The sequence below is a fragment of the Suncus etruscus genome, chromosome 2 (genome assembly GCF_024139225.1).
Source record: "Suncus etruscus isolate mSunEtr1 chromosome 2, mSunEtr1.pri.cur, whole genome shotgun sequence".
Taxonomy (NCBI): Eukaryota; Metazoa; Chordata; class Mammalia; order Eulipotyphla; family Soricidae; genus Suncus; species Suncus etruscus.
Window position 1 is genome coordinate 54202003 of NC_064849.1, and position 27263 is coordinate 54229265.

Genomic DNA, 27263 nt, shown 5'->3' on the forward strand with positions numbered 1-27263 from the left:
TGGCGGGATGGCGCTGGCGCGGGCCTGGAAGCAGATGTCCTGGTTCTACTACCAGTACCTGCTGGTCACGGCGCTGTACATGCTGGAGCCCTGGGAGCGCACCATGTTCAGTATCCTGCCGGGCAGGGCCGGGGCGTGGGGTGCGAGGTGGCATCCTCGGGGGCCTAGGGCGGGGGCCGGGGCGGAGAGGCCGCTCCGGCCCGGGGGAGAGCCGCGCGCCCGAGCTGCGCCCCGAAGTCCGGCCTCCGAGCGCGCGGCGCGCACGCAGCCCGGGGTGCGGTCGGTCCCGCGCCGGCCGTGGGGCTCGGAGCTGAGCTCGGAGGTCGGGTGGCGTGCTTGGATGGCGGAGGAAATATGCCCAGGGCAGAGCGGGGTCGGCCCGCCGCTCCTGGGGGGCTGCGCGGAGGTCTTGCCCGGGGCAGGCCACGGTCACTCCCGTTGAAAGTCTCGACCTTTTCTTTCTTTAAAACCTGGCCGCGATGTGGCTGAGTTGAATCCAGATCCAAAACGCTTTAGCAACTTTTTTACCTTGGGGCCTGGGTGGGTGGACTTGTCTTCGTAGGACAGCTTTAAAAAACCTTTTTTTTTTTTTTAAAAAAAGTTTGTTCTATTTTGGTTTTCCAAAACGAGTCGTATCCTAAGTGCTGTTTTTTTTTTTTTTTTTTTTTTTTTTTTTTATTGGTCAATTTGCTGCCCTGCGTAGTTCCTAGACGTAGAGCCCGAAAAGGAATTTGTGGAAGTCGTGTGGTGTATGGAAACTGTGCTTGTAGAGAGATCTTGAATACTTACTAGCCGGTAATCACTGTGAGTCAAGCCACGGTGCTGAGCATTTCTCTGTATCTCAACTCACCTAACCTTGCGTAACCGCCTCAAGAATAACTCAAGGTTGTGAAGTTAGCCCTCCCTGGAGTCTGATTTTTGTGCCTGCACTTGTCCTTCGGCGTTCTTGCAGACTACATTTTTATCAGTAATGGAGCATAATCTTAAAAGGACGCGGCCGGTATGAAACCAATGTTTCACCTAAACATGCTTCACCGAGCGTCACTCTTTTTCTTTGTGCTTTAATTTGGAGCAGTCCAGGGCAACTGCAGGTTGCATTATTGCATTAGGGTGTCAGAATTGAGGTAGCTTCGGTTCGATCCTTAGTAAATGTGCGTATTTGTATTAAACTAGCGTTTGGATTATACTCAAAGCTGAGTTTTCTTTCAACACTTTCCATGAATGTTAGCTGCTTACCCGGAAATGTTTTTTATTTTTGTTGGCATTTGCTTCCAAACCTGGAATTTAAGAACTAGAATGCATGCTTTGATTTGTTATTGTTTTGTTTTGGGGTCACACCCAGCAGTGTGTTTGGGATACTCCTAGCTCTCCTCTTAGCGCCATTTCTGGAGGTGTGCAGGGGACCATAAGATGCTTGGGATCCATCCATCAGAGCCTCCTGCATGTAAAACCTGGGCGCAGCTCTTTGAACTATTCATCTCTCCAGCTCTAAAATGCATGTTTTGAACTTTGAGCCTGACTGTTACGCATACTCTAATTTTCTATGCCGTTTATTTGTAACAGCAGCTTGATTTCCACTGTCAATGCCGTGAGTTAGAACTCCCAGTCTTTCTTGTAAAACGTGCACTAACACTAACTCGTAAAGCGCTACTTGTTGGTTCAGTTCAAATAATTTTAAAAGTGAATTAAAACAATGTTGCACCAGATTGAAACAATTTAAACCAGAGGTTGCAAATAGCCTTCTCTATAAGGTTTTAAACATGAACGCTGCTGTTGCTATGTGTATGAAAGTGCCAAGGTCTTTATTCATTATGTTATAATAGTAATAAATACTTAGGGCTTTTTTTTTTTTTTTTTTTTTTTTGGCTTTTAGGTCACACCCGGCGGCTTGCTCAGGGGGTTACTCCTGACTCTGCACTCCAAAATTGCTCCTAGCAGGCACGAGGAACCATATGGGATGCTGGGAATCTAACCCAGGCTCATCCTGGGTCGTCTTCGTGCAAGGCAAATGTCCTACCACTGTGCTATCTCTACAGCCCTGCTTAGGGCGTTTTTCTTTTCTTTTTTTTGGTGGGGGTGGTTGGTTGGAATTTTGTGAGAACTGCAACCAGCTAGCATCTGACACTACAGAATCTTTTTTTTTTTTTTTTTTTTTTTGGTTTTTGGGCCACACCCGGTGACGCTCAGGGGTTACTCCTGGCTATGCGCTCAGAAATCGCTCCTGGCTTGGGGGGACCATATGGGACGCCGGGGGATCGAACCGTGGTCCGTTCTATGCTAGCGGTCCGTCCTACGCTAGCACTTGCAAGGCAGACACCTTACCTCTAGCGCCACCTTCCTGGCCCCACACTACAGAATCTTATGGCTTTTAACCTCAGATGAAGGGTTTGAGGATATAGCTCACTGGTAGAACCCTTGGATTGCCTGTCTGAGACCCTGGATTCTCAGCAAATAGGCTACTCCTGGTTGTTTCAAGGAACCACTCAGAATGCCAGTCACTGGAGTGTGCAAGGCAAATGCTCTACCTGCTGATCTATCATCTTCCCTGTACCCCTTCAAGATTTAAAACAGTCTTTTTTTTTTAACATCTTGTCAGTGCTCATGAGTTACTCCTTTGAGACTGGGGACTCATGTGCAAGGCAAAAGCCCTATCCGCTTTACTACTTACTATTTATTATTTACTATTGTTTGCTCTGGAGGGTGTGTCTTATTTCTAAATTTTCATTATTGAATTGATATTTGAAATTTATTATTTTGGCTTTTTCTTTTGGGCCACACCCTGTGGTGCTCAGGGGTTACTCCTGGCTATGAGCTCAGATATTGCTCCTGGCTTGGGGGACCATATGGGATGCAGGGGATTGAACCAAAGTCTGTCCTGAATTGGCAGCATGCAATGGCAAAAGCCTATACTGTTGTGCTATCGCTCAGGCCTGGCATTTAATTCTTGGTCTGGGTGGTAACTTAGTGTTTGGAGCATATGCTTTGTTTGCAGGAGGCCTGGAATGGATCCCTGTCACCTTAGGGTCCCTCTGAGCTTGGAGTAATTCTCCAGTACTGCTATGTATGTCCCTCTTCTGCAGCAGTAATTCTTTATCAGAAACTAGTCATAAATAAATAGTACTGGTGGTTGCTCTTTTACTATAAAATTTGATTACATTTTCTTCATTTACTTTTTAAAATTTTGTTTTCTGGATCACACCACGCTGTTCTCAGGGTTCACTGATCTTGGCAGTGCCCAATGGTTGTGGGAACCATATGAGATGCTGAGGATTGAACCCTTGATGGCCCCATACAGGGCAGGCATCTTAGCCACTGTATTATTTCTCATTGCTTTTTTGGGCCATGCAGTGCTCAGGGTTACTTACTCAAGAATTATTCCTCGCCTCCAGAGTTATTTTTTTGTTTTTGTTTTTGGGTCACACCTGGCAGCCTCTACACCCAGAAATCGCCCCTGGCAGGCTTGGGGGACCATATGGGATGCCGGGATTTGAATGACCATTCTTCTGCATGCAAGGCAAATGCCCAATCACTGTGCTATATCTCCCCCCTCCCCCAGTTATTTTTAAAGTCAGGCATTTAATTATTCTGTATATGGAACATTAATTCTAGTTTGAAGACAAGAACTTCAGGAGAAAGCTGGAATTTTTTCTGCTTAATAGGACCTTTAATTATTGTGGTGAAGCAGTTTGAATTTCATAAACTCAATAATTATTAAGCAGGCTGGAGTGATAGCACAGCAGTAGGCTATTGCCTTGCACATGGCCAACACAGGATAGACCCCAGTTTGATTCCCGGCATCTCATATGGTCCTTCGTGCCTGCCAGGAGTGATTTCTTTTTTTTTTTTTTTCTTTTTTTTGGTTTTTGGGCCATACCCGGCAGTGCTCAGGGTTTACTCCTGGCCATCTGCTCAGAAATAGCTCCTGGCAGGCACGGGGGACCATATGGGACGCCGGGATTTGAACCAACCACCTTTGGTCCTGGATCAGCTGCTTGCAAGGCAAACGCCACTGTGCTATCTCTCCGGGCCCACCAGTAGATATTTCTGAGCACAGAGTCAGGAATAACCTCTGAGTGCTGCCGGGTGTGACTCAAAAATAAAACAAACAAAAAATTAGTAAGCATCATCCTGAACTATTGTGCAACTAATATCTTTTGTAAAGATATATTTTCTTATTTTTTAAGATATATTTTCTTAAAAATTACATTGGATTTAATGTTCACTGCTGGAACCTAAAATTTCATGTAAGAGGATTTCACCTGTCTGGGAAAATCTGTTTCTGAATTAGATATCCTGGGTTGAGAAAGGTTATAGATGAAGGTAAAAATTAGCTTACATTTCACTGCTGTGACTTTTGTTTGTTTGTTTGCTTGTTTTGGTCACACACGGCATCGCTCAGGGGTTACTCCTGGCTCTATGCTCAGAAATCGCTCCTGGCAGGCTCGGGAGACCATATGGGATGCCTGGATTTGATCCACCATCCTTCTGCATGCAAGGCTTATGCCCTACTTCCAAGCTATCTCTCCGGCCCTTCACTGCTGTAACACTTTTAACAATTTGAAGTTTATTTTGGTTTGTTTGTGTTTTGGGGACATACCTAATGGTGCTCTGGGCTTATTCCTGGCTCTTTGCTCAGGTATCACTCCTGGCAGGACTTGGGGTACCACGAATTGAACCTGGTTCAGCAGCTGCATGCAAGACAAATATCATAACACTGTACTATCACTCTGGCCTCAGTTCTTTTTTGTTTTGTTTTTGGGCCACACCCAGGTATGCTGGGGTTATTCCTGGCTCTATATTCAGATTGGACTAGGTTGGCCCTGTGCAAGGCAGGTACCCAACTCACTCTACAGATACTGTGGCCCTAATTTGGGCATGCTATCTCAAGCCAGACAATTTGTAAGTCTTCTTGGTACAAGAAAACTTATAAACCTATTTTATACATTCTATCTTGGGGCCTGTATCCTAAATATTTATTCTTTTGAAAAATTGCTTTTGGGGGCTGGAGAGATAGCATGGAGGTAAGGCATTTGCCTTTCATGCAAGAGGTCATCGGTTCGAATCCCAGCGTCCCATATGCCTGCCAGGAGCAATTTCTGAGCATGGAGCCAGGAGTAACCCCTGAGCACTGCCGGGTGTGACCCAAAAACCACAAAAAAAAAAAAAAAAAATAAAAAAAAAAGAAAAATTGCTTTTGGTTTGTTTGTAAACCAGTGTTTGAGTTTTTTTCATGTGGCGACATGTTTATATATCACAGGACACTTGCATTAAGATAGAACGTTAGGGCCAGAGCAATAGCACAGCGATAGGGTGTTTGCCTTTCCTGCGACTGACCCAGGACGGACCTGAGTTCAAGTTCAATCCCCAGCGTCCCAGATGGTCTCCCAAGCCTGGAGGAGCGATTTCTGAGGCATAGCCGGGAGTAACCCCAGAGTGTCACCGAGTGTGGCCCGAACCCCCCTCCCCCCCAAAAAAAAGATCATTAGCACATGATAATGAAAGAATTTAGCTGCATTTTGAGAATCATTAGCCTCCCATCTTGGAGAGCTGTTTCAAAGGCCCCTTCTATACTGGCGGCCAGGAATGAGGAAGGAAAAGAGCAGGTTTTTGTATCCACCGTAGGTTTTGTAACCAGAGAGACCCCCTGTAGTGCTGCTTTAAATTACATTGTAACCATCCACTTGGAGGCAGATAAAATACAGGCCAGAGTGATAGCACTGCTGTAGGGCGTTTGCCTAGCACGGGGCTAACCCGGGATTGCCCCAGTTTCAATTCCCACATCCCCTATGGTCCTCCAGCCTGCCAGGAGAGATTTCTGAGTGAAGAACCAGGAGTAACCCCTTAGCGCCGCCGGGTCTTATCCCCCCAAAATCATAAAACACATAAAGCTTTCTTCTATGGGACTGGAGAGATAGCATGGAGGTAGAGCATTTGCCTTGCATGCAGAAGGACTGTGGTTCAAATCCCGGCATCCCATATGGTCCCCCGAGCCTGCCAGGAGCAATTTCTGAGTGTAGAGCCAGGAGTAACCCCTGAGTTCTGCCAGGTGTGACACAAACAAACAAAAAACACTCCAAAAAACCAAAACACAACTTTCTTCTATAATCAATGTACTCTCATAGCATTGATATTTATTTTAAACAAAATGTTAACAATTTTTGTCTTTTTTTTTGTTTGTTTTTTTGTTTTTTTGGGCCACACCCGGCGGTGCTCAGGGGTCACTCCTCAGAAATAGCTCCTGGCAGGAACGGGGGACCATATGGGGCAATTTTTGTCTTATATTTGGAATTATATCCCCGCAAATGCTTTCTGTATGTATTTTTTTTTTGCTTTCTGTATGTATTTAAGGCAATATATACATATATTTTTTAAAATTAAAAATGTAAATTTTTTTGTTTGTTTTGGGCCAAATTCTTGGTTTTGGGTTCAAGCCTAGAGTAGCTCAGGGGTTTCTCTGGAGATAACTTGGAGGATCATTGGGTCCCAGGGGTCCTTGCAGTGTGTGCTGTAAACCTTTGAGCCATCTCCCCAGTTCTGTATGTATGAATTCTTATTTTATTTGATTTTAATTTTTTTTTTTTTTTTTTTTTTGGTTGTTGGGCCACATCTGGCATTGCTCAGGGGTTACTCTTGGCTCTATGCTCAGAAATTACTCCTGGCAGGCTTGGGACCATATGGGATCGAATCTGGGTTGGCCATATGCAAGGCAAACACCCTACCTCCTGTGCTATCACTTGGCCCTATGTATGAATTTTTTGTTTCTGTTTTTGGAATGTATGAATTTTTAAATTTTTTCTTTTTTTTTTTTTTTTGAGAGGGCCACACCCGGCGGTACTCGGGTTATTCCTGGCTCTCTACTCAGAAATAGCTCCTGGCAGGCATGGGGGACCATATGGGACAGGCAAACACCGCTATGCTATCTCTCCGGCCCTGAATTTTTAAAGTTGTACTGGGGACACAGTACTTAAGAAACATTTGTTTGTTTATATATTAATTCGTCATTCTAAACACTTGCAGAGGAATATGGTAGTGGGAAAGAGAGTACTTTGTGAATAGATTTGGAGGGACCAGAGAGATAGTACACCGGTTAGGGCATTTGCCTTGCATGTGATGGACCCAGGTTTGATCCCTGGCACCCCATATCAGTATGCCAGGATGGGTGAATTCTGAGCACAGAGCTAGGACTATCCCTGCCAGGTGGGCACAAAACCAAAAACAAGTACATTTGGAACTTGTCTGATTCTAATGAACTGAATTCAGCTCTTGAATAGAATTTAGATTTCAAGTGTGTAGGGCTCCATAGAACTTTATTTTTTTTTGAGATAATAAAATATTTTATTATTGCTTTGCTCTGTCTACTTATTTGCAAAATTTGTACATTTGTCGAATTCTGCATTTCACGTAAATACTTTCTGTTTACCAGATATTATTCTAGATATTAGAGATATAACATGAAAATATTTATTCCAATTCCACTAGCAGCATCTTAACTATTTGGAGAAAAATAAAGCAGGAGGGGAACTCAGAAACTGAGGAAGAGCAAGTGCTCCTCTGTTTTATCTCTGGTATTCTGAAAGGGAAACTTCAGAAAAATAAAGCCAGGAGAGAATGCTAAGAATGTGCCTTCCAGGCAGAAGGAATAGTAGAAAGGCTGCACACTTCCTTGTAGTGGGCTGAGTGCAGAAAGGAAGTAAGAGTTTATGTGAAGATGAAGGGAGGTGCTTGTACCTTTTAAGTAGGTTAAAGATCCAGTAACAGTATTCTCATGGACATAGTAACATTTGTTGTTTTAATATAAAATATAAAGTCTAAAGTCCTAGTGATGGGGACATCAGCACAGCGCCTGTAGCCTCTTTGCCAGCAGGTCTGAAGATTGCAGGATAAAGACGGAGAGATTAATTCACAAGCAGTCATTTAAAGGGTTTTTTTTTTGGGGGGGAGGGCCACACCCGGTGATGCTCAGGGGTTACTCCTGGCTATGTACTCAGAAATTGCTCCTGGCTCAGGGGACCAAATGGGGATCAAACCGAGGTCCCTCCTGGATCAGCTGCTTACAAGGCAAATACCCTACCACTGCACTATCAGCCAAGTTTTATAGGAGTCACCCAGCTCTATTCCAAGGCTTTATCTGCCATGTGCATTTCCTCACATGGCTTCTATGCTCAACAGGTTCTTCTAAGCTGCTTCGCCTCTGCCTCTGCCTCCCTTTCAGCAGTCTTCCATGCTTCCTTACTCCCTCCTTCCGCCCAGGTCACATCTTTTATATATACATATATACATATATATATATATATATATACATATATATATATATGTTTGTTTGTTTTATTTTATTTTTTTGGTGTGCCGACGGTGCTCAGGGGTTATTCCTGGCTCTGTGCTCAGAAATTGCTCCTGGCAGACTTGGGGGGACCATATGAGATGCTGGGACTCTAACTGGGGTCAGCTCTGTGTTGGCTGCCTGCAAGGCAAATTCCCTACCGCCGTGCTATCTTTCTGGCCCCCCACATTTTATATTTTTTATTCCAAACCGAAGACCCCTCCCAGGTGTGGGTGGGTCTGACAATCCCTGTGGAATAAATAGGAAGTTGGGTGAGGGGATACCCACAAATATTTAATAAGGTAAAGAAAAGCCATCTGAAAGTTCTATGGGACTCAATGCTATTATTTGGAATGAAAAAAAAAAATTGTAGGGACAAACAGTTCTCCACTTTTTTTAAGAGTCAGTCTAGGATGTTGGGGGTGAGGTTGATTATTGGCAAGTTGCTCCCAGCAGTGCTTGGGGGCCTATATGGTGCCTGGCCTTGAGCCTGGGATTCCTACATGCTCAGCCCTTTGATCTTTCTGGCTCTGACACCTATTTTTTTGGAAAGGGTATTTGGGGGTCAGGAGCAATAGTACAGCATAGAGAGCATTAGGGTTGCATGTAGCTAATCCGAGTTCAATCCTTGGTATCCCATATGGTCCCCCTAGTACCACCAGGTGTGATTTCTGAATGCAGAGCCAGAAATAACCCCTGAGCATCACTGGGTGTGGCCCAACACCCCTCCCAATAATAAAAAGGGTATTTGGCAATGAGAAGGTAGTATAGGGCCATCCCATGGCCCCAGAAGGATCTCTGGTACTGCCTGGTACGTACTGAGCACTGCTGAATGTTGCTCTCAACCTCCTTGCCCCAAAATAAAATTATATAGAGGTATCAGACATTAATAGACTTTGAATAGAATTTGCATGATAATTATGTAAATAGGTAAAATTCCTTTCTTCTTGTTTTGTGAGCACCATACCAGATGCTGCTCACAGCTTATTCTTGCTCTGTACAAAGGAATTACTGAGTGCTGGGGGAGTAGGGAATGAAATCGTATGGAATATCAGGGATCAAACCCATTTTGACTACATGGAATTTTGGAGATTGACCCTGTGTTAGCTGCATGCATGCATGGCAAGTACCTTACCCACCGTATTATCTCTTTAGCTCTCATTTATGTTTTTTTTTTTTTTTTTTTTTGGGTGGGGGGATCATACCTAGCAATGCTTTGCATCTGGTTCTGCATTCAGGAATTATTCCTGGTGGCTTAGGGGTCCATGGGATGCCGGAGATCAAATCCAGGTCCTCCACATGCAAAGCAAATGCTCCACATGCTGTGCCATCCCTCCCTCATTTACTTTTGATCTTTTTGTAGTATCAATATAACACTCATTATTAGAGAAGAATGGAAAAGCTGAAGTAGGTATAATTGTTGTTAATTAATACTCCAACCTTTCAATCCTAGAGTTTCGTGTAGCTCCTAGAAGATGAAGCATTTACTGGGGCTGGGGTGATAGTACAATGGGTGCAGTGCTTTTCTTCCTTATGGCCAACCCACGTTCAATCCCTGATATCCTCCTGAGCCCAGCCAGGAGTGAGCCTATGTGCAGAGCCCAAAACACACCCAACACCCCAAAATCAAAAGCCACATTACTACATGTCCAGGCACTCAAGTTAGTATATGAATCAAAGAAAGTCAGGTACAAAGGATTTAATTTTTTATTTTCATACATATATTTTATCCTATATAAAATCCTTTAAACTGTACATTTTTGTCATACATTCACAGAAACTGTTTTTCTCATATGACCCAGTTAGTGAAGCTGATGTTCTTTCTAAAATAAATTAGGCAAAGTCAGCCTTTTCATCAGAATCACAAGGTTGATTTTCTTTTTCTTTTTTTTTTTTTATAATTTTTATTGAGACCAATGTGAATCACAAGTCTTTCACAGTTATATTTATGGTACATAGTGACAGTGAATTAGGGCCATTCCCACCACCAATCTTGACTTCCCTCTGCCCCTGTTCCCAGCATGCATCCCATTGCTAGTGTTCCAGGTCCCTTTGCGTATAGCTTGTTGTACTTTGGGACTCTTGATTCTATTGTCGTTCACTTTGTTGTTGTTTTTTGGGTCACATCCAGTGGCGCTCAGGGGTTACTCCTGGCTCTGTGCTCAGAAGTCGGTCCTGGCAGGCTCGGGGAACCATATGGGATACTGGGATTCGAACCACCGTCTGTTCCAATCAGCTGTGTGCAAGGCAAACACCCTACCTCCATGCTATCTCTCCAGCTCCTGATCGTTTATTATTTCCACACAATGCCCCTGGTACCATCATTTTTTTTCAATTTCTAGGAAGACATAGAAATATGAGGCAGAACAATATGAATCATGTTCTGTGGTTCTGTTAAAAAAAAAACAACAAAAAGAAAGTGGGTGGGAGCCCCTGTCTAGAAGCTATAAATATAAATCTAAAAGAAAGAAAAAGAAAAGGGGCCTGGGCGGTGGTGCTAAAGGTAAGGTGCCTGCCTTGCCTGCGCTAGCCTTGGACGGACCGCGGTTCTATCCCCCGGTGTCCCATATGGTCCCCCAAGCCAGGAGCAACTTCTGAGCACATAGCCAGGAGTAACCCCTGAGCGTTACCGGGTGTGGCCCAAAAACCAAAAAAAAAAAAAAAAAAAGAAAGAAAGAAAAAGAAAAAAAAGTGGGGGAGCTAGTGTGGCATGATAAAGTTCAGATCAAAACCAGGGCACAGAGATTGTATAGCTTGTCATTTTACCCCCAAATGCACCAACAATATAATATGGCATCGTTCCTTTTTGCATAGGCACACTAAAATGGGGCAAGTCTTATGCATAGAAACAAGTTCTTATCTACTAGGGATAAGAATCCATACATTTTATAATACAGGGGCGACTTCCACCCTGAACATTTTTAATAGGGACCTGACTTAGAACCTCATGTGATTAGACATCGACTGTCCCACTCTGAATCCTGGATCCCAGGATTAGAACTGGCACAGTTCCCTGTAGTAGCACCAGGAATCAAACTCCCCCTGGGGAGTCCCTAATACTACTCTGGCACCAATTTGTGCCAGGGTAGGTTCATACGACATCCTGGTGATGAGGAAATAGAAACAACTTGATCTAAGGGTAGGTTGCCCTACCTCATCACCTAATGGTGAGATGAAATCTGAAGACACTCCATTTTTTTTTAATCTGGGTAGAAACCAAGATCACTAATTACAGAAGATGGACTTTGATAAATGCGACTGGGCAGAACTTATTCTGGGACCAATAAGAAAGAGCCTAGTCTACACTTCGGTCTAGGATTTGTACAGTAACCAAGATCTCTAGTTCCAGAGGTATTGAGGAACCATAAAGAAAAACTCTATCCTAGACTTTGTTCTAGGATCTGTGCAAAATCCAAGATCTCTAATTACAGAGGACTGACTTTGACTACCACAACTGAGCATGGTATTTCCTGGCACCATAAAAAGACCTTGGGGTTGGACAATGAACATATCTGAAACCTGTAGTTGGTCTCATGACAATATGCTTCAAGGGTGGAGAAACACTGTATCTCCCCCCTCCTCCCCCCCACCCCCCATCCCCCCCACCCCCCCACCCCCGGTGTTTAGGGCCACACCCGGTGGTGCTCAGGGGTTACTCCTGGCTATCTGCTCAGAAATCGCTCCTGGAAGGCACAGGGGACCATATGGGACTCCGGGATTTGAACCAACCACCTTAGGTCCTGGATCGGCTGCTTGCAAGGCAAACAACGCTGTGCTATCTCTCCAGCCCCAATCCTGTATCTCTTAGGCTAAGGGAATTTCCTTTCTAATTTCTCCAATACTTACTGTGTCTATGCAAAAACAAAACCAAACCAAAAATAAACAAGGCTGATTTTCTATTCAAATAATTGCTCAAACACACTCTTGCATTGTTTTTGTGTCCACTTAGTGGAGCTCAGGGTTTACTTCTGTCTCTGTGTTCTGGGGTTTCTTATGCTAGTGGTGGGGACCATGCCAGAAATTGAACTGTGGTTGGCAATGTGCAAGGCAAACAACTTATTCTGTGTATTATCTTTCTGGGTGTGTGTGTGTGTGTGTGTGTGTGTGTGTGTGTGTGTGTGTGGGTTCATTGGTGTGTTCTGTTAGCAGTTTTCAGCGATAGGCATCCCGATAACTGTTGTCACATTGAACTCATTTGGTGAATCGTTCTTACTCTGTTTCTTAGAGAAGTACAAAAGGATCTGTTATGGAGGGATGTCCTTATTCCTTTATCCCAACAATCCCTTTGCTTGATTCAGGAGATGAATGCAGGACCTCACACATGTAAACTCTTAGCATTGATTGCCTAGAATGCTTTGTTGAGCCTGTACAGGGCCCACAGCTCTGGAGTTCCCCAACATTACAGGTATTAAATCTAGTTAATACCTTTTGGTTGATAGAACAACCCATTTTACTATCTTTCTTTGTGGGAACCATTTTGTCTGGCTCTGGCTAGGAAGTTTCTGTTTTCGAAATTCTGATTGTTAGATGGAGAACCTGATGAGGCGTACAGTTGTGCTTGGAATTTGTGATCTGACAAACCTTAGTACAACCTAGTTAGTTATTATTCCATTGCTTGATTGACTATTTTATACCCTGGGGAAATGCACAGTTAATGAGATCCAGGAAGTAAAACCAGGAAAGTGAAGTTGTGACGAGGGTAGGGAGGCAGTCAAGTGATTTTCAGATCAGCTTTACTGGACTGAGCAGTAGGGACTAAAGAACTTCCTGCAAGCAGTTCCAACCTCTGGGGAATTCTTGGACTCCAGCAGCTTTCAACAGGGCCTGGATATTGGGTTGGCTAAGAATGTTAGAATATTCCTTTCCTGCATTCCTTAGATCATTATAACTTTTTTTTTTTTTTTTTTGGTTTTTGGGCCACACCCTGTGACGCTCAGGGGTTACTGCTGGCTATGCGCTCAGAAGTTGCTCCTGGCTTCTTGGGGGACCATATGGGACGCCGGGGGATCGAACCGCGGTCCGTCCTAGGCTAGCGCAGGCAAGGCAGGCACCTTACCTCCAGCGCCACCGCCCGGCCCCGATCATTATAACTTTTTGTAATAGCTTTCAAAGATAGTGAAAGAGAAAATTGTGCTATACAAGAAGTGATTGGTACTGTGGGAAGGAGGGCAGCTCATAGATAGTGATGACATTGGGATACAGTAGACAGTGATATCTTCAGTGTTTTTGGCTATGATCTGAAGAATGACAGCATATCTTATCTTCATTGCTACATATTGCATTTTGTGGAGGCAGGAGGGGAGGAGCAATACGTGGTAGTGTTTAGTAATAACTCCTGGCTCAGCTCCAGGAACCATATATAAAGCCAGGGTTTCAGACTAGTGCCTTATCTCCTATAATGGTCCTCTGACCTCTTTGTGTGTGTGTATGTATGTATACTGATTTGCTTTTTGGGTCCACAACTGGGATCCATACTGGCTTCTGGTGGAGCTTAGGTGATCATGCAGTGACAGGGATTAAATGGATATGGGAAGTCCATTGAGCTATTTTTCTGGCTTTACTGCTGCATTTTTTTTGTTTTTGGGTCTTCTTTTGTGTTTGGTTTTTGGGCCAACTTGGTGATATTCAGGGTTTACTCCTGGTTCTGCACTCAGAAATCACTCGGGGGATCATATGGGATGCTGGGAATTGAACCTGGGTCATCTACATGCATGGCAAATGCCCTACCTGCCATGCTATTGCTCTCGCCTCTCTGCTGCATATTCTTAAAAGATTTTGTGACCTTCATCAACCCCCAGACTTTGAGTGTTGTAATAGTTATGGTATATCAGAACAGAATAAGAACTTCTTTATTTATTTATTTTTTTTACTTTTTTTTTTTTTTTGGTTTTTGGGCCACACCCGTTTGACACTCAGGGGTTACTCCTGGCTATGCACTCAGAAATCGCCCCTGGCTTGGGGGGACCATATGGGACGCCGGGGGATCGAACCGCGGTCCGTCCTAGGCTAGCGCTTGCAAGGCAGACACCTTACCTCTAGTGCCACCTTCCCGGCCCCCAGAACTTCTTTAGATTAAGAAAAAAAGACAGTTCTCATATTTCTTTCTTTCTTTCTTTCTTTTTTTTTTTTTTTGGCTATTGGGCCACACCTGGTGATGCTCAGGGGTTACTCCTGGCTCAGAAATCGCTCCTGGCTTGGGGGACCATATGGGACATCGAGGGTTCGAACCGCAGTCCTTCCTTAAGCTAGTGTGGGCCAGGCAGACACCTTTTGTGATTTTTTTTTTTTTTTTTTTTGGTTTTTGGGTCACACTCGACAGCGCTCAGGGGTTACTCCTGGCTTCACACTCAGAAATCGCTCCTGGCAGGCTCGCTTAGGGGACCATATGGAATATCAGGATTCGAACCAATGATCTTCTACATGAAAGGCAAACGCCTTACCTCCATGCTATCTCTCCAGCCTCCAAGTTAGACACACCTTACCGCTTGCACCACCGCTCCTGCCTCAGTTCTCATATTTCTATAAAATTTATTATTACTATTATTACTATTTTGGGGCTACATCTGGTGGTGTTCAGGGTTTACTCCTGGCTCTGTACTCAGGGCTCACTTCTGGCTGGCTTAGGGAACCATATGCGATGGCAGGGATAGAACTGGGTAAACCATGTGCTAGACAAGTATCCTACCTACTATACTCTCCTGCCCCTAAAATTTATTTCTTTATTTTGTTTTGGGACCACACATAACAATGCTCATTAATTGCTTCTGGTTCTGCACTCAGCTGTTATTCCTGGCAGTGCTCAGGGCCATATGGGATTCTGGGGATCAAACCCTGATCAGCAAGGCAAATGCACAACTTGCTGTACTATCACTCTGGTTCTTAAATTTTATTTTTTAAATACTCAGAGGATATATATATATATATATATATATTCATAAATGATTAAAAATAGTGAAATGACTAAAATAGTATTTATGATCCATATTTAGGAAAAGTAGAATTTTGACCCTTAAGTTTTCAATTCATTCCTGTGGAAAAAGTCCCCAAATTATTGGGTTTATGGTTGCAATGGCATTTGAGGCTACGCCTCCCACTTGTAAGCTTGTAAGCACCAACAGAAATGTAATTGGTATCTGGGGGATAAGCTGGGTAGTTCAAGTATGAGGCTCGAGAGGCTGTCCTGGTGGAGGATGCTGAAGCAGTGCAAGAGGCCTGACTGCCATGGAGGTGACACTGGGTAGGCGCAGTCTGCTGCCTGCAGAGAGAGCTGCTCTGGTCTTTCTGGAGATTGAGCCCAAGTGCAGACACTCTTTATTTTCTTATAATTAGAACTAGAAAAATTGCCTGAGCAAGCCCCTGAGCTGAAGGATAGTTGTAGTAGAAGATTATGATTCTTAACCTACTTTTCTGGCTCCTGATGAAAACTCAGATAGGAAACCGTACAATTCTTGGCTAGTCCTGGCATGGACTTCTTGATAGTCTCCAAGTCTCGAAGTGTAGCAGGACACATTAGTTTTCAGAACAGATTAGAAATTCCACTTCTGGCCAGAGAGATAGCATAGTAAGGCGTTTGCCATGCATGCGAAAGGCCGCTGGTTCGAATCCCGGCATCCCATACGGTCCCCGAGCCTGCCCGGGGCGATTTCTGAGTGTAGAGCCAGGAATAACCCCTGAGCATTGCCGGGTGTGACCAAAAAAAATTTTTTTTTCTGGGGCCTGTGAGGTGGCGCTAGAGGTAAAGTGTCTGCCTTGCAAGCGCTAGCCAAGGAACGGACTGCGGTTCGATCCCTGTGTCCCATATGGCCCCCCCAAGCCAGGGGCGATTTCTGAGAGCTTAGCCAGGAATAACCCCTGAGCATCAAACTGGTGTGGCCCCCCCCCAAAAAAAAGAAATTCCACTTCTTTCCCTTAGCCCAAGAGGGGATGATTAGGAAATTCAAAGATGCCCTAATAAATGCAGTCAAGACAGCAATTCAGTCTGTTTTTTGGGCGCAGCTGCAAACCACTTCCAGAATTTTAGTTTGGACTCAACAGAATCATCGCTGTTTCAGCAGCACACTTCTTATTTTGTTTGTATGATTCTAAATTCAGTTGCCATACTTAGATATAATCAGCACACTATAGAAAGCTTAGTCAATGGATTTTGCTTCTTATGCATCTTTTGTTGCTGATGTAAGATCTCTTTTTTTTTTTTTTTTCTTTTCTTTTTGGTTTGTTTCTGGGCCATGCCCAGCAGCACTCAGGCTCTGTGCTCAGAAAGAATTCCCGGAAGGCTCAGGGGATCACATGGGATGCTGGGGATCAAATCCCTGTCACCTGTGTGCCAGCAAACACCCTCTGTACTGTTGCTCCTGTCCCTGATGTGACATCTTATAATATGATTCAAGAATGTAAAATGGGCTAACAGCATCAACACCTTGCACTTGAATGCAACTAGGAAAATTTCAGGTTGATATATTTGGTAGAAATAAACATTTTTTGGGCGTGGCTGATGAGGATAAGGGGTTTGTTTATATCTGGCTGTGCTCAGGAGCTGACTTAGTTCTTTGTTCAAGGATCACTCCTGGTAGTGCTTGGTGGACTAGGTGTGTGATTTTAGGGATTAAACTGATTCTGCCATATTGAGTTATCCTTCTGGCCCAGAAGTAAACTTTTACAGAAACATTTCATTTGGTGGTGGTCTCAGTTTTCCAGTAGCAGGAGGAAGATTACAGTAGTAAGGGAGATTTCATTTTTAGAGTTATATTCATTAGCCAACTATGTTGACTGCATTTTACTGAAAGCCTGTGGCAATATTTGTTCAAATACATTTTTTTTTTACCATATCTGGAGGTTCTGAAATCACCCCTGGCAGGCTTGAGGGGACCATATGGGATACCAGGGTCTCTCCCGGGTTGGCTGCATGCAAGGTAAATACCCTACTGGCCCCTCTTTCTTTTTTTTTTTTTTTTTTTTTTTGGTCACACCCAGCAGTGCTCAGGGGTTACTCCTGGCTTTATGCTCAGAAATCGCCCTCTGCAGGTTCGGGGGACCATATGGGATACCGGGATTCGAACCACCCTCCTTCTGTGTCTAAGGCAAATGCCTTATCGCTGTGCTATCTCTCTGGCCCCCCCTCTTTCTTTTGACTTTTTAGTCTGCCTAGAGGCAGATTGGGGGTGGCAGGCATGGGTTGAGGTTAAATGGGGAAGAAGACTGAGGATATTTGTGGCTGGAAATGAACACTGGTGAAGGGATGGATGTTGGAACACTGTATGACTGAAACTCGGTCAACAGATTTTTAACCCTATCTCACACTGGTTCAATTAAAAAAAGATGACTGGGCCCGGAGAGATAGCACAGTGGCGTTTGCCTTGCAAGCAGCCAATCCAGGACCAAAGGTGGCTGGTTCGAATCTGGGTGTCCCATATGGTCCCCCGTGCCTGCCAGGAGCTATTTCTGAGCAGACAGCCAGGAGTAACCCCTGAGCACTGCCGGGTGTGGCCCAAAATCCAAAAAAAAAAAAAAAAGATGACTGATTTCTTAAAAGATTTATGAAAAGTATTTTATTTTATTTATTTGTTTTGTTCTTTGATCCACACCTGGTGGTGCTTGGAGTTACTCCTCTCTTTGTGCTTGGGACATTTCTGGTGGTGCTTGGGGACCATATGGAATGCTGGGGGTGGTCCTGTGCAAGGCAGATGCCGACCCTCTGTGCTATTGCTCCAGCCCCAATCAAAAGTATTTCTAAGGATAAAAGTGGCAATTTTAAGATTGGATTTACAGGGACCAGAGAGGTGGCGCTAGAGGTAAGGTGTCTGCCTTGCAAGCGCTAGCATAGGACAGACCGCGGTTTGATTCCCTCCCCCCTGCCCCATCCCATATGGTCCAAGCCAGGGGCGATTTCTGATCGCATAGCCAGGAGTAACCCCTGAGCATCAAACGGGTGTGGCCTGAAAAACCAAAAAAAAAAAAAAAAAAAAGATTGGATTTACAAAAGGCATTTGACTAATAGAAGTCTTGGCTGTTTAGATATCTGTTTTTTGGGGGGGCACACCCTGTGATGCTCATGGGTTACTCCTGGCTATGTGCTCAGAAATTGCTCCTGGTTTGGGGGACCATATGGGACACTGGGCAGTGAAACCAGGTTCGTCCTGGTCATCCGCATGCACAGCAAAAGCCCTACCACTGTGTTATCGCTCCGGGCCCTGTTTAGATATCTTTTACCTTTGTTTTTATGGTACTGGGACTCCAGCCTAAGGTTTCAAAACTGAAGTGCAGGTGCTCTACTACTGAGTCATATCCCAAATCTTTTTTTTTTTTCAAAGCCTATAGCACCCGGTATTCCCAGGCGGTCTCCCATCCAAGTACTAACCAGGCCTGACCTTGCTTAGCTTCCAAGATCAGACGAGATCGGGCGTGTTCAGGGTGGTATGTCCATAGGCCATATCCCAAATCTTTAACATTATTTGTTTAGGTCACACTCAGAAATGTTCAGGAACTAGTCTTGATTTGGCTCGCAAAGGTCATTTCTAATGTTGCTCAGGGGACTGTGTGGTGCCAGGGATTAAACTTGGGCCTTTTATACGCAAAGTATGTGCTCTACCATGTAGAGTTACTTTTCCATTAAATATGGAAAATAATAGGGCCTGGAGAGATAGCACAGCGGCGTTTGCCTTGCAAGCGGTCGATCCAGGACCAAAGGTGGTTGGTTCAAATCCCTGTGTCCCATATGGTCCCCCGTGCCTGCCAGGAGCTATTTCTGAGCAGACAGCCAGGAGTAACCAAAAAAAAGGAAAATAATAATAATATTTTAAGCAATAATTAACAATAATCTAATTAATAATTATTTGATTGATTTTTTAATAGCCTATTAAGATATACTTGGTTCTTCGATGTGCCAGTGCAATTAGATATGTAAATGCATTAGAATAATTAAAGTGAGTTAAATAGTTAAGTCATCCCCACTGCTACAAATTGTTTCACCCACTAAGACGCTTCCATTGATTGGTAGGTGATAGTTTGAAGTGGCTGGTTGGGACCAGAAAACTGAATTAGTGTGGCCTTGTTTCTGAGGTACTGTAATTATCTATAAAGCATTTCCTCTCCCTGTTATTTACTAGACAAGACTAAGGATAGTCTAATGCAGGGGTGGCGAACAAGTCTGACACTAAGAGCCATAATTTTAAACTGTGAGAGTCAGAGCCACATCACGAAGTGACCTGCCAAAACAGACAAACACTCACACAAAAGCATCTAATTTTAACAATAATCTATTAAACACATTGCATTTTGCCATTTTGAGTGAGGGTCTAAATCCTGCAGTGATGGTGAGGGTGTGCTGCGTCTTCCACACTAAGAACTAACAGGATGATGTGACCCAACATTGATATCCGGGTCCCCCACTCGCTGGCCTGTGCAGTTTTTTCCGAGGAGACGGATGACGCACTCGGAGATCTCTCCTCAGAGGTCCCTCATCAGAAGCAGCAGAACAAAATCCAAACTTGGTAAAGAGCATACAAAATAGTGCATACAAAAAAGAGTATACAAAATAGTGATAAGAGGCAAAGAGCCGCATTCATTTTGGCTGGGAGTCGCATGAGGCTCGAGAGCCACTTGTTCGCCACCCCTGGTCTAATGTGTGCAAGAAAAACTTTTTCTATGGAGCTGGAATCTTCTCAGTTCTAAAATTCCTGTTAGGGGCAAATATCATGAAGATATTTCATTTCATATTGGTTCATTTTTAAATCATCTGAAACCATAAAATATTTGCAACATATCGTGTTATGGATAACTACTGATTATTGAGAGCACGTCTGTTATCCTGACACCTTCTTTATAGGAAAACATGATTTTAGCGTACAGCAAGCAGGTAAGGTGCTTGCCTATATGCAGGTGACTTGAGTTTAATCTTGAATCACATATGATCCCTGGAATACTGCCAGGAATGATCCTTGAATGCAGAGCCAGGCGTAAGCCCTGAGCATTGCCATTTGTGGCCTAAAAGGAAAAATATGCTTTTATTTTTATTTTTATTTCTCTGCCCCAAGAAAAACATGTTTTTATACACATAAAAAGATTAAGAGTTTTGTTTTTAGTGTTTTCAAGACTGAGCTCAAGTTATGAATTTTGGTCTTAAGGAAGAGAAATTAATATAATTTATATTTGTTTAGCTAATATATTTTATATCCTAAATTGAAATACTATTGTGTCATAATGTCAAATAACTTTTTAGTAATCATCAAATATTTGTTTTTAGTAATTGTTGCTTACTTGAATTTGAATAAATGGCTCGAAGAGTGTTTGCTTGGTGTGTACATTTATAATACTTACGTGAAATCTGTAGGGGGAAATCACATAGATACTTTTATATTATGAAGGATTATGTATTATGTCTGAAGTATTTTTGTGTTATGAAGTGTTATGAGATAATATTGTCAAGGTGCTATTTGATTTTCTTTTATATAGCCACTATAAATTTTGTTAGTCACAGTAATGTGTGGAGTATGTTGAATGTATTATAGTGAATGTGGAGTCTAGTATTTCTTGAGTGATGCTTTTATTGAGAAAATATTTATTGAACATTTATTTTTTTTTGAACATTTATTATGTTAGATGTTGGAGATACAAGGCCCAGAGAGAACACAGCAGTAGGGCATTTACCTTGCACGAAGCTGACCCAGGATGGGCGATGATTTGAATCCTGCCATCCCACATGGTCCTCCAAGCCTTCCAGGAGCAATTTCTGAGTGTAGAGCCAGGAGTCACCCTGGTATTTTTGGTTTTTGGTTTGACCCAAAAAACAAAAACAAAAAATAACCAAAAAAAACAAAAACAAAAACAAAACTCAACAAAACAAAAGGATGTTGGAGATACAGAAATCTTAAGACATTATTCTTTTATTTATTTATTTATTTATTTATTTATTTATTTATTTATTTATTTATTTATTGGTTTTTGGGCCACACCCGGCAGTGCTCAGGGGTTACTCCTGGCTGTCTGCTCAGAAATAGCTCCTGGCAGGCACGGGGGACCATATGGGACACCGGGATTCGAACCAACCACCTTTGGTCCTGGATTGGCTGCTTGCAAGGCAAACGCCGCTGTGCTATCTCTCCGGGCCCAAGACATTATTCTTGTGTTCAAGAAGCTGATAATGTGATACTTGTATTTGCACAAAGGCAACGACTGTTTATAAATAAAGATTTGTTTTTGGGGAGGGGGGCCACAACCAGAGTGCCCAGGGATTACTTCTGGTTTTACACTCAGTAATCATTCCTGGCAGGCTCAGGGATGCTGGGGATCAAATCTGTGTTGGCCATGTGCAAGGCAAAGTACCTACCAGCTGTACTATTGCTCAAGTTCCTGAATAAAGATCTTTATGAGAATCATGGAGAATCAATTTTGATGGGAAGTTGCAGAATGGAAAAAATTTCCCATATGAGGAAAAAATATTGAATTCTGGGAAGGCCTCTTGAAGAAATATGAATTAAACTCTCAGAATAATTTGGTGTTATCATGAGAAATAGAGCTTCTTCATAGGAGGGCATTTTATATATAAAGGTTCAGAGCAGATTTTTGGAGTTTGATTTGAAATGGATTGGCTCCATTATTTACTATAATGTCAATATATTACTAGAACTTATCAACTGTTCACTTGATGTGGTACCAGGCACATTTGACATTGATAGAAAAATTGTTGGGGCCGGTGAGGTGGCGCTAGAGGTAAGGTGTCTGCCTTGCAAGCGCTAGCCAAGGAAAGGACCACGGTTCGATCCCCCGGCATCCCATATGGTCCCCCAAGCCAGGGGTGATTTCTGAGCTCGTAGCCAGGAGTAACCCCTGAGCATCTAACGGGTGTGGCCCGAAAAACCAAAAAAAAAAAAAAAAAAGAAAAGTTGTTACTGTTATTATTTTTATGCATATTATTATTAAATCACAGACAAAGGCAGAGCAGTATAAAATAAAATATAATATGCTGGGCTGGAATGATAGTAAAATGGGTAGCGTATTTGCTTTGCACATGGCTGGCCCAGGTTTGATTTCTGGCACCCCCATATTGTGTTCCAGGCCCTGCCCGGAGTGGTCTCTAAACACAGAGCCAGGAGTAAGCACCACCAGGTGTGGCCTACAAACAACAAAAATACAGATGTCTTAACCCCTGTATTAACTCTGTGGTTCCATTATCTTCATTCTTGAAAAATTTTAGGGTGCTGATCGTCATTCTTGAAATTCTTAAATTCCCAAGCTTTGATCTGAGTAGTTAGTGTTGGGAGGGGATTGCTACAAAGAAGACAGGATTACAGTTAAGGTAGTTCAGACTTGAGGTTGGAGTGATAGATAGTACACTAGGTAAGGCACTTGCTTTGTACATGGCTAACCTGGGTTCTATCCCCTGCAACCTATATAGCCCCCCAAGTACTGCCAGGAGCGATTCTGAGTGTTGAGCCAGAAATAAGCCTGAGCATCCTGGGTATGGCACCAAATCCAAACAAATCCCCCCCCCCCCCCCCCGTCTCCCCTCCCCTCACACACAAAAGAAGAAGAAAAAAACCAAGGTCTGCCTTTTCGCAGGAGGTTTGGGATAAGCCACTCAAAGGGCCGGAGCGGTGGCTTCTAGCAGTAAGGTGTCTGCCTTGCCTGCAGACAGACATTAGTTTAATCCCCTGGTGTCCCATATAGTCCCCCAAGCCAGGAGTGATTTCTGAGTGCATAGCCAGGAGGGAGTAACTCCTGAGCGTCACAGGATGTGCCCCCCCCCACAAAAAAAGAACAAAAAAGAAAGCCACACAAAAATGCTGAGAGCAAAGGAAGAGTTTTATAGAGGAAAGACTAAAATTGTGTCAATTCATGTCAATTCACTTGCCTTGCATGTGCCCTACGTGCATTCAGTCCCCGGCATCCTGACCCCTGGGCCACCAGGTGTGGCCCAAAGACAAAAAAAAATTTTTTTAAATGATGGTGGGGAGCTATTTACATGAATGTTGTACAAGGAAGAGTGAATTGTGTGTGTGTGTGTGTGTGTGTGTGTGTGTGTGTGTTTCGGGTCACACCTGGCAGTGCTCAGGGGTTATTCCTGGCTCCATGCTCAGAAATTGCTCCTGGCAGGCTCAGGGGACCATATGGGATGCCGGGATGCGAACCACCGTCCTTCTAAGGCAAAGCCTTACCACTGTACTATCTCTCCGGCCCCAAGGAAGAGTGAATTTAAGGGCTGGAGCCATAGTACAGCGGTAGGGCATTTGCCTTATGTGGCTGACCTGGGACAGACCTGGGTTTGATCTTTGGCATCCCATATGATCTTTTGAGCCTGCCAGAAGCGATTTTTGAGTGCAGAGCCAGGAGTAAACCCTGAGTGCTGCCGGGTTTGACTCCCACCCCCTCCAAAATAAAAAGAGTGAATTTAAGATTTGAGTCAGATCGCTTCTGTTTTAATTAACTCGAAAGCAGTGTTTTATAAGGCACCGGACAAGTGAGCGTTTTTTTTAGTCCCTGATGAGTAATGGTTACAATAAACATTTCACAGTTATATTTGTCACAGGTTAAGCAAGATAAAGTATGAAAGAGATTTGTCAACAAAACTGTTAGTTAAATACTAGTAGAGTGCCCATTGTTTATTTAGCCTTATCATTTCATAAAAGAATGTAAGATTGTGAAATTAGTATGTGGAACTAAAAGTATGAAAGACTGGAAAGAGAGAAGAGAGAGAAAGAGAGAGAAAGAGAGAGAGAGAAAATGAATGAGGAAATAAAATATGTCAGAAGCAGTTAGTTATTCCCCTTAGTCTGATTTTGTAAAGGGAAAAGTCTTTAGAATTTTCATCATTTTTGACAGCAGCTTTTGGTATGATTTTGTTTTTATTGTTCAGGGCTTACTCCGCTTCTGACAGTGTCTGGGGAAAACCTATGGGGTACTGGGAATTAAAACTGGTTTAGCTACATGCAAAAGAAGCTCCTTATCCTGTGTACTATTATTGCTCCAGTCCTTTTTTTTTTTTTTTTTGATATAAACAAAGGGATCCTTATTGATATTGACATTTGTACTATTTGAGGTCTTTTTGCAGTGAGGGCAAAGGAACATGGTACAGAATGGTTATTTGATGTTGTATAGTTTAGAGGTAACCAGTATATGATTTATATGTCAGAAATATAATTTTAGCTTTGATTCTAGAGTCATTGCTTTGGGCCACATTCTACTCTTAAGTTCTACTGTTCTATGTTACATTTCATTTATTGGAGTCCTAATGCTTGATGGTTGTTTGAGGGAATTTGTGATGCCAGGGATCAAATTGGACCTTCTGCGTGTGCTTAGTTTATTGAACTGCTTCTCTGGTCTTTGTTTTTGTTTTTTTGTTTTGATTTTTTGGGTCGCACCCAGAAGCGCTCAGGGGTTACTCCTGGCTCCACGCTCAGAAATCGCTTCTGGCAGGCTCGGGGGACCATATGGGATGCCAGGATTTGAACCAATGACATTCTGCATGAAACGCCTTACCTCCATGCTATCTCTCCAGTCCCTTTTTTCTGTTTTGTTTTTTGTTTTTTTAATTCTTGAATCATAACTCATTTCATCTTCAAGTTGGTAGCTGTTTTAAAATCATTACTGTTTTATTCCTATTCAGTTTCTGTCTGTGCTTAATTTTGATTAGTTTGATGTTTTGTAAATATAGTAAATGACATATTATAAATTAGCCTTTATAAGATCATGGTGAAAATAAAATGAACTGGGGCCGGGCGGTGGCGCTAAAGGTAAGGTGCCTGCCTTGCCTGCTCTAGCCTTGGACGGACCGCGGTTTGATCCCTCGGCGTCCCATATGGTCCCCCAAGCCAGGAGCAACTTCTGAGCGCATAGCCAGGAGTAACCCCTGAGCGTTACTGGGTGTGGCCCAAAAACCAAAAAAAAAAGAAAAAAGAAAAAAGAAAAGAAAATGAACTAACAAAAGTTAAAATAGTGCCAGGTTAATGGTAATGACTTTAGTCATAATTTTATTATTATTATTGTTATTATTGTTATTATTATTAATAATATTATCATCATTATCCTTTGCTTTTTGGGCCACACCCTGTGATGCTCAGGGGTTACTCCTGGCTATGCTATCAGATATTGCTAATGGTGGGGCCGGAGAGATAGAATGGAGGTAAGGCATTTGCCTTGCATGCAGAAGGTCGGTGGTTTGAATCCAGGCATCCCATATGGTCCCCTGAGCCTGCCAGGAGCAATTTCTGAGCATAGAGCCAGGAGTAACCCATGAGTGCTGCCAGGTGTGACCCAAAAAATCAAAAAAAAAAAAAAAAAAAAAAAAAAAGAAAAGAAATTGCTCCTGGGTTGGGGGATCATATGGGACACTGGGGAATAGAACCATGGTCTGTCCTAGGTTAGTGCATGCAAGGCACACACTTTACCACTTGTGCCACTGCTCTGGCCCCATGTAGTCATAGTTATTATTTACAACTTTCTTGCTACATTCAATGGTGCTCTAGGACTACTGCTACCTCTGGGCTCAGGATTCATGGTCAATGGTGTTGGGGGTCCAAGCCATGCAGTGTTGAACCTAGGCCTTCTCTGAGTAAAGCATGCATTCAGTGTCATGAGGTTTCTCTTTGGTTTCATGCACACACACTCAGGAAGGGGTAGGGAGGAGGGTACTCAGCATTTCCAAACATTCCCCAGCACACAGTCATGTGCACTCATCTCCTTTTTTTTTTTAAATGTTTTAATTTTGGGGGAGTTGGGCCACACCCAGAAGTACTTTGGAGTTATTGCTGCTTTGTGTTGAGTGTCCCTCCTGTGGTGTGCAGGGAAATCATGTGCGGTGCTTGGGATCAAACCAGGGTCATCGGCTTGCCCAGAATGCACATGAAACCTTCTGGTTCTGATTCAGGGATTTAGTTTGAATGAAAAAGAAGCATTTCCTTAACGTGACTTCGATTCCATGCTGGTCTCCTTTGTGGGGATGGCTCTGTACACAGGATACGTCTTCATGCCACAGCACATCATGGCAATCCTGCACTACTTTGAAATCGTACAGTGACCAAGATGTGACTTGAACCAGGCTGTTCCTTAGGAAAGAATCATCTTCTGAAGTTAGAAGGATACTTCATCAGCGATCATGAGAAACTCCTAGATGTCAATACAACCAACCTACTGAATGAATATGAAGACTAAAATTCATGAGTGGAACAGGAAATGAATCCTGGCTCATGCGTTTTATGTTCTTTATTTATAATTTTAAAAGAGGCTCTTCTATACGAGTTTTTGTCTATTTCAACATTGTAGTCATTTGTACTTTGATATCAGTATTTTCTTAACCTTTGTGACTGTTTCAATATTATCCTGTGAAAGCTTTTTCTTAATGTAACTTCGAGTACATTTTAATTGCCTTCAATTTGTAAAACCCGAAGCGCATTAGTTGGGCTTTACTGTAATTCCTATTTAATGGCATATTCATCTGCCTGGATATATTTCTACTCTTGACCAAAGTTTTGTAAGAAACATTACATGATTTGGGGTGGGAGAATGGGGAGGGATAACATTTTATTTGAAAACTATTTCCAAGAGGCTTACAAGTTTGAACACAGGAGTGTAGATTTAGCTGTCTAGACTCTTTAACACATGTGATTTAAAACTATGAAAGTATTTCTTAACAATACAAAAGGAAGAGCTTGATAAAGCTTACAATAAGGAACATTTCACATTTTGGATATTTAGTTCTTATGTGGACTCACTTCTGGAAAACTTTGGTGATCATTCTTGTGACAAAAGGTATTTAATAGCATTATTCTGTAATGCTTTCATATTACTGAGTTTTTAGGAAAAAGTACTTGAGTTTTCTCTGAGGATCATTGACTAATAATGTGCTTCTTTATGTTTAGTTTTCTAATTGATTGTGTTGAGTACAGTGACTGTATTTGCACATTGCCAAAGGCAGGAAGAGATGAATTGTAGTTTAAATGGTAGCAAAAAGAAA

The 27263-nt window shown here is 42.9% G+C and overlaps 1 protein-coding gene and 1 non-coding gene across 2 annotated transcripts; one reads left to right on the plus strand and one right to left on the minus strand.

Annotated features, from left to right (window-relative positions):
- On the plus strand, window positions 1-27263 carry SPTSSA (serine palmitoyltransferase small subunit A). Its single transcript, XM_049767006.1, has 2 exons — window positions 1-110; window positions 26224-27263. Exons 1-2 carry the CDS (start codon window positions 8-10, stop codon window positions 26325-26327), a joined length of 207 nt encoding a protein of 68 aa, XP_049622963.1. The 5' UTR covers window positions 1-7; the 3' UTR covers window positions 26328-27263.
- Window positions 18626-18744, minus strand: LOC126002529 (5S ribosomal RNA). Its single transcript, XR_007493219.1, has one exon. It is a non-coding gene; the product is annotated as a 5S ribosomal RNA (ribosomal RNA).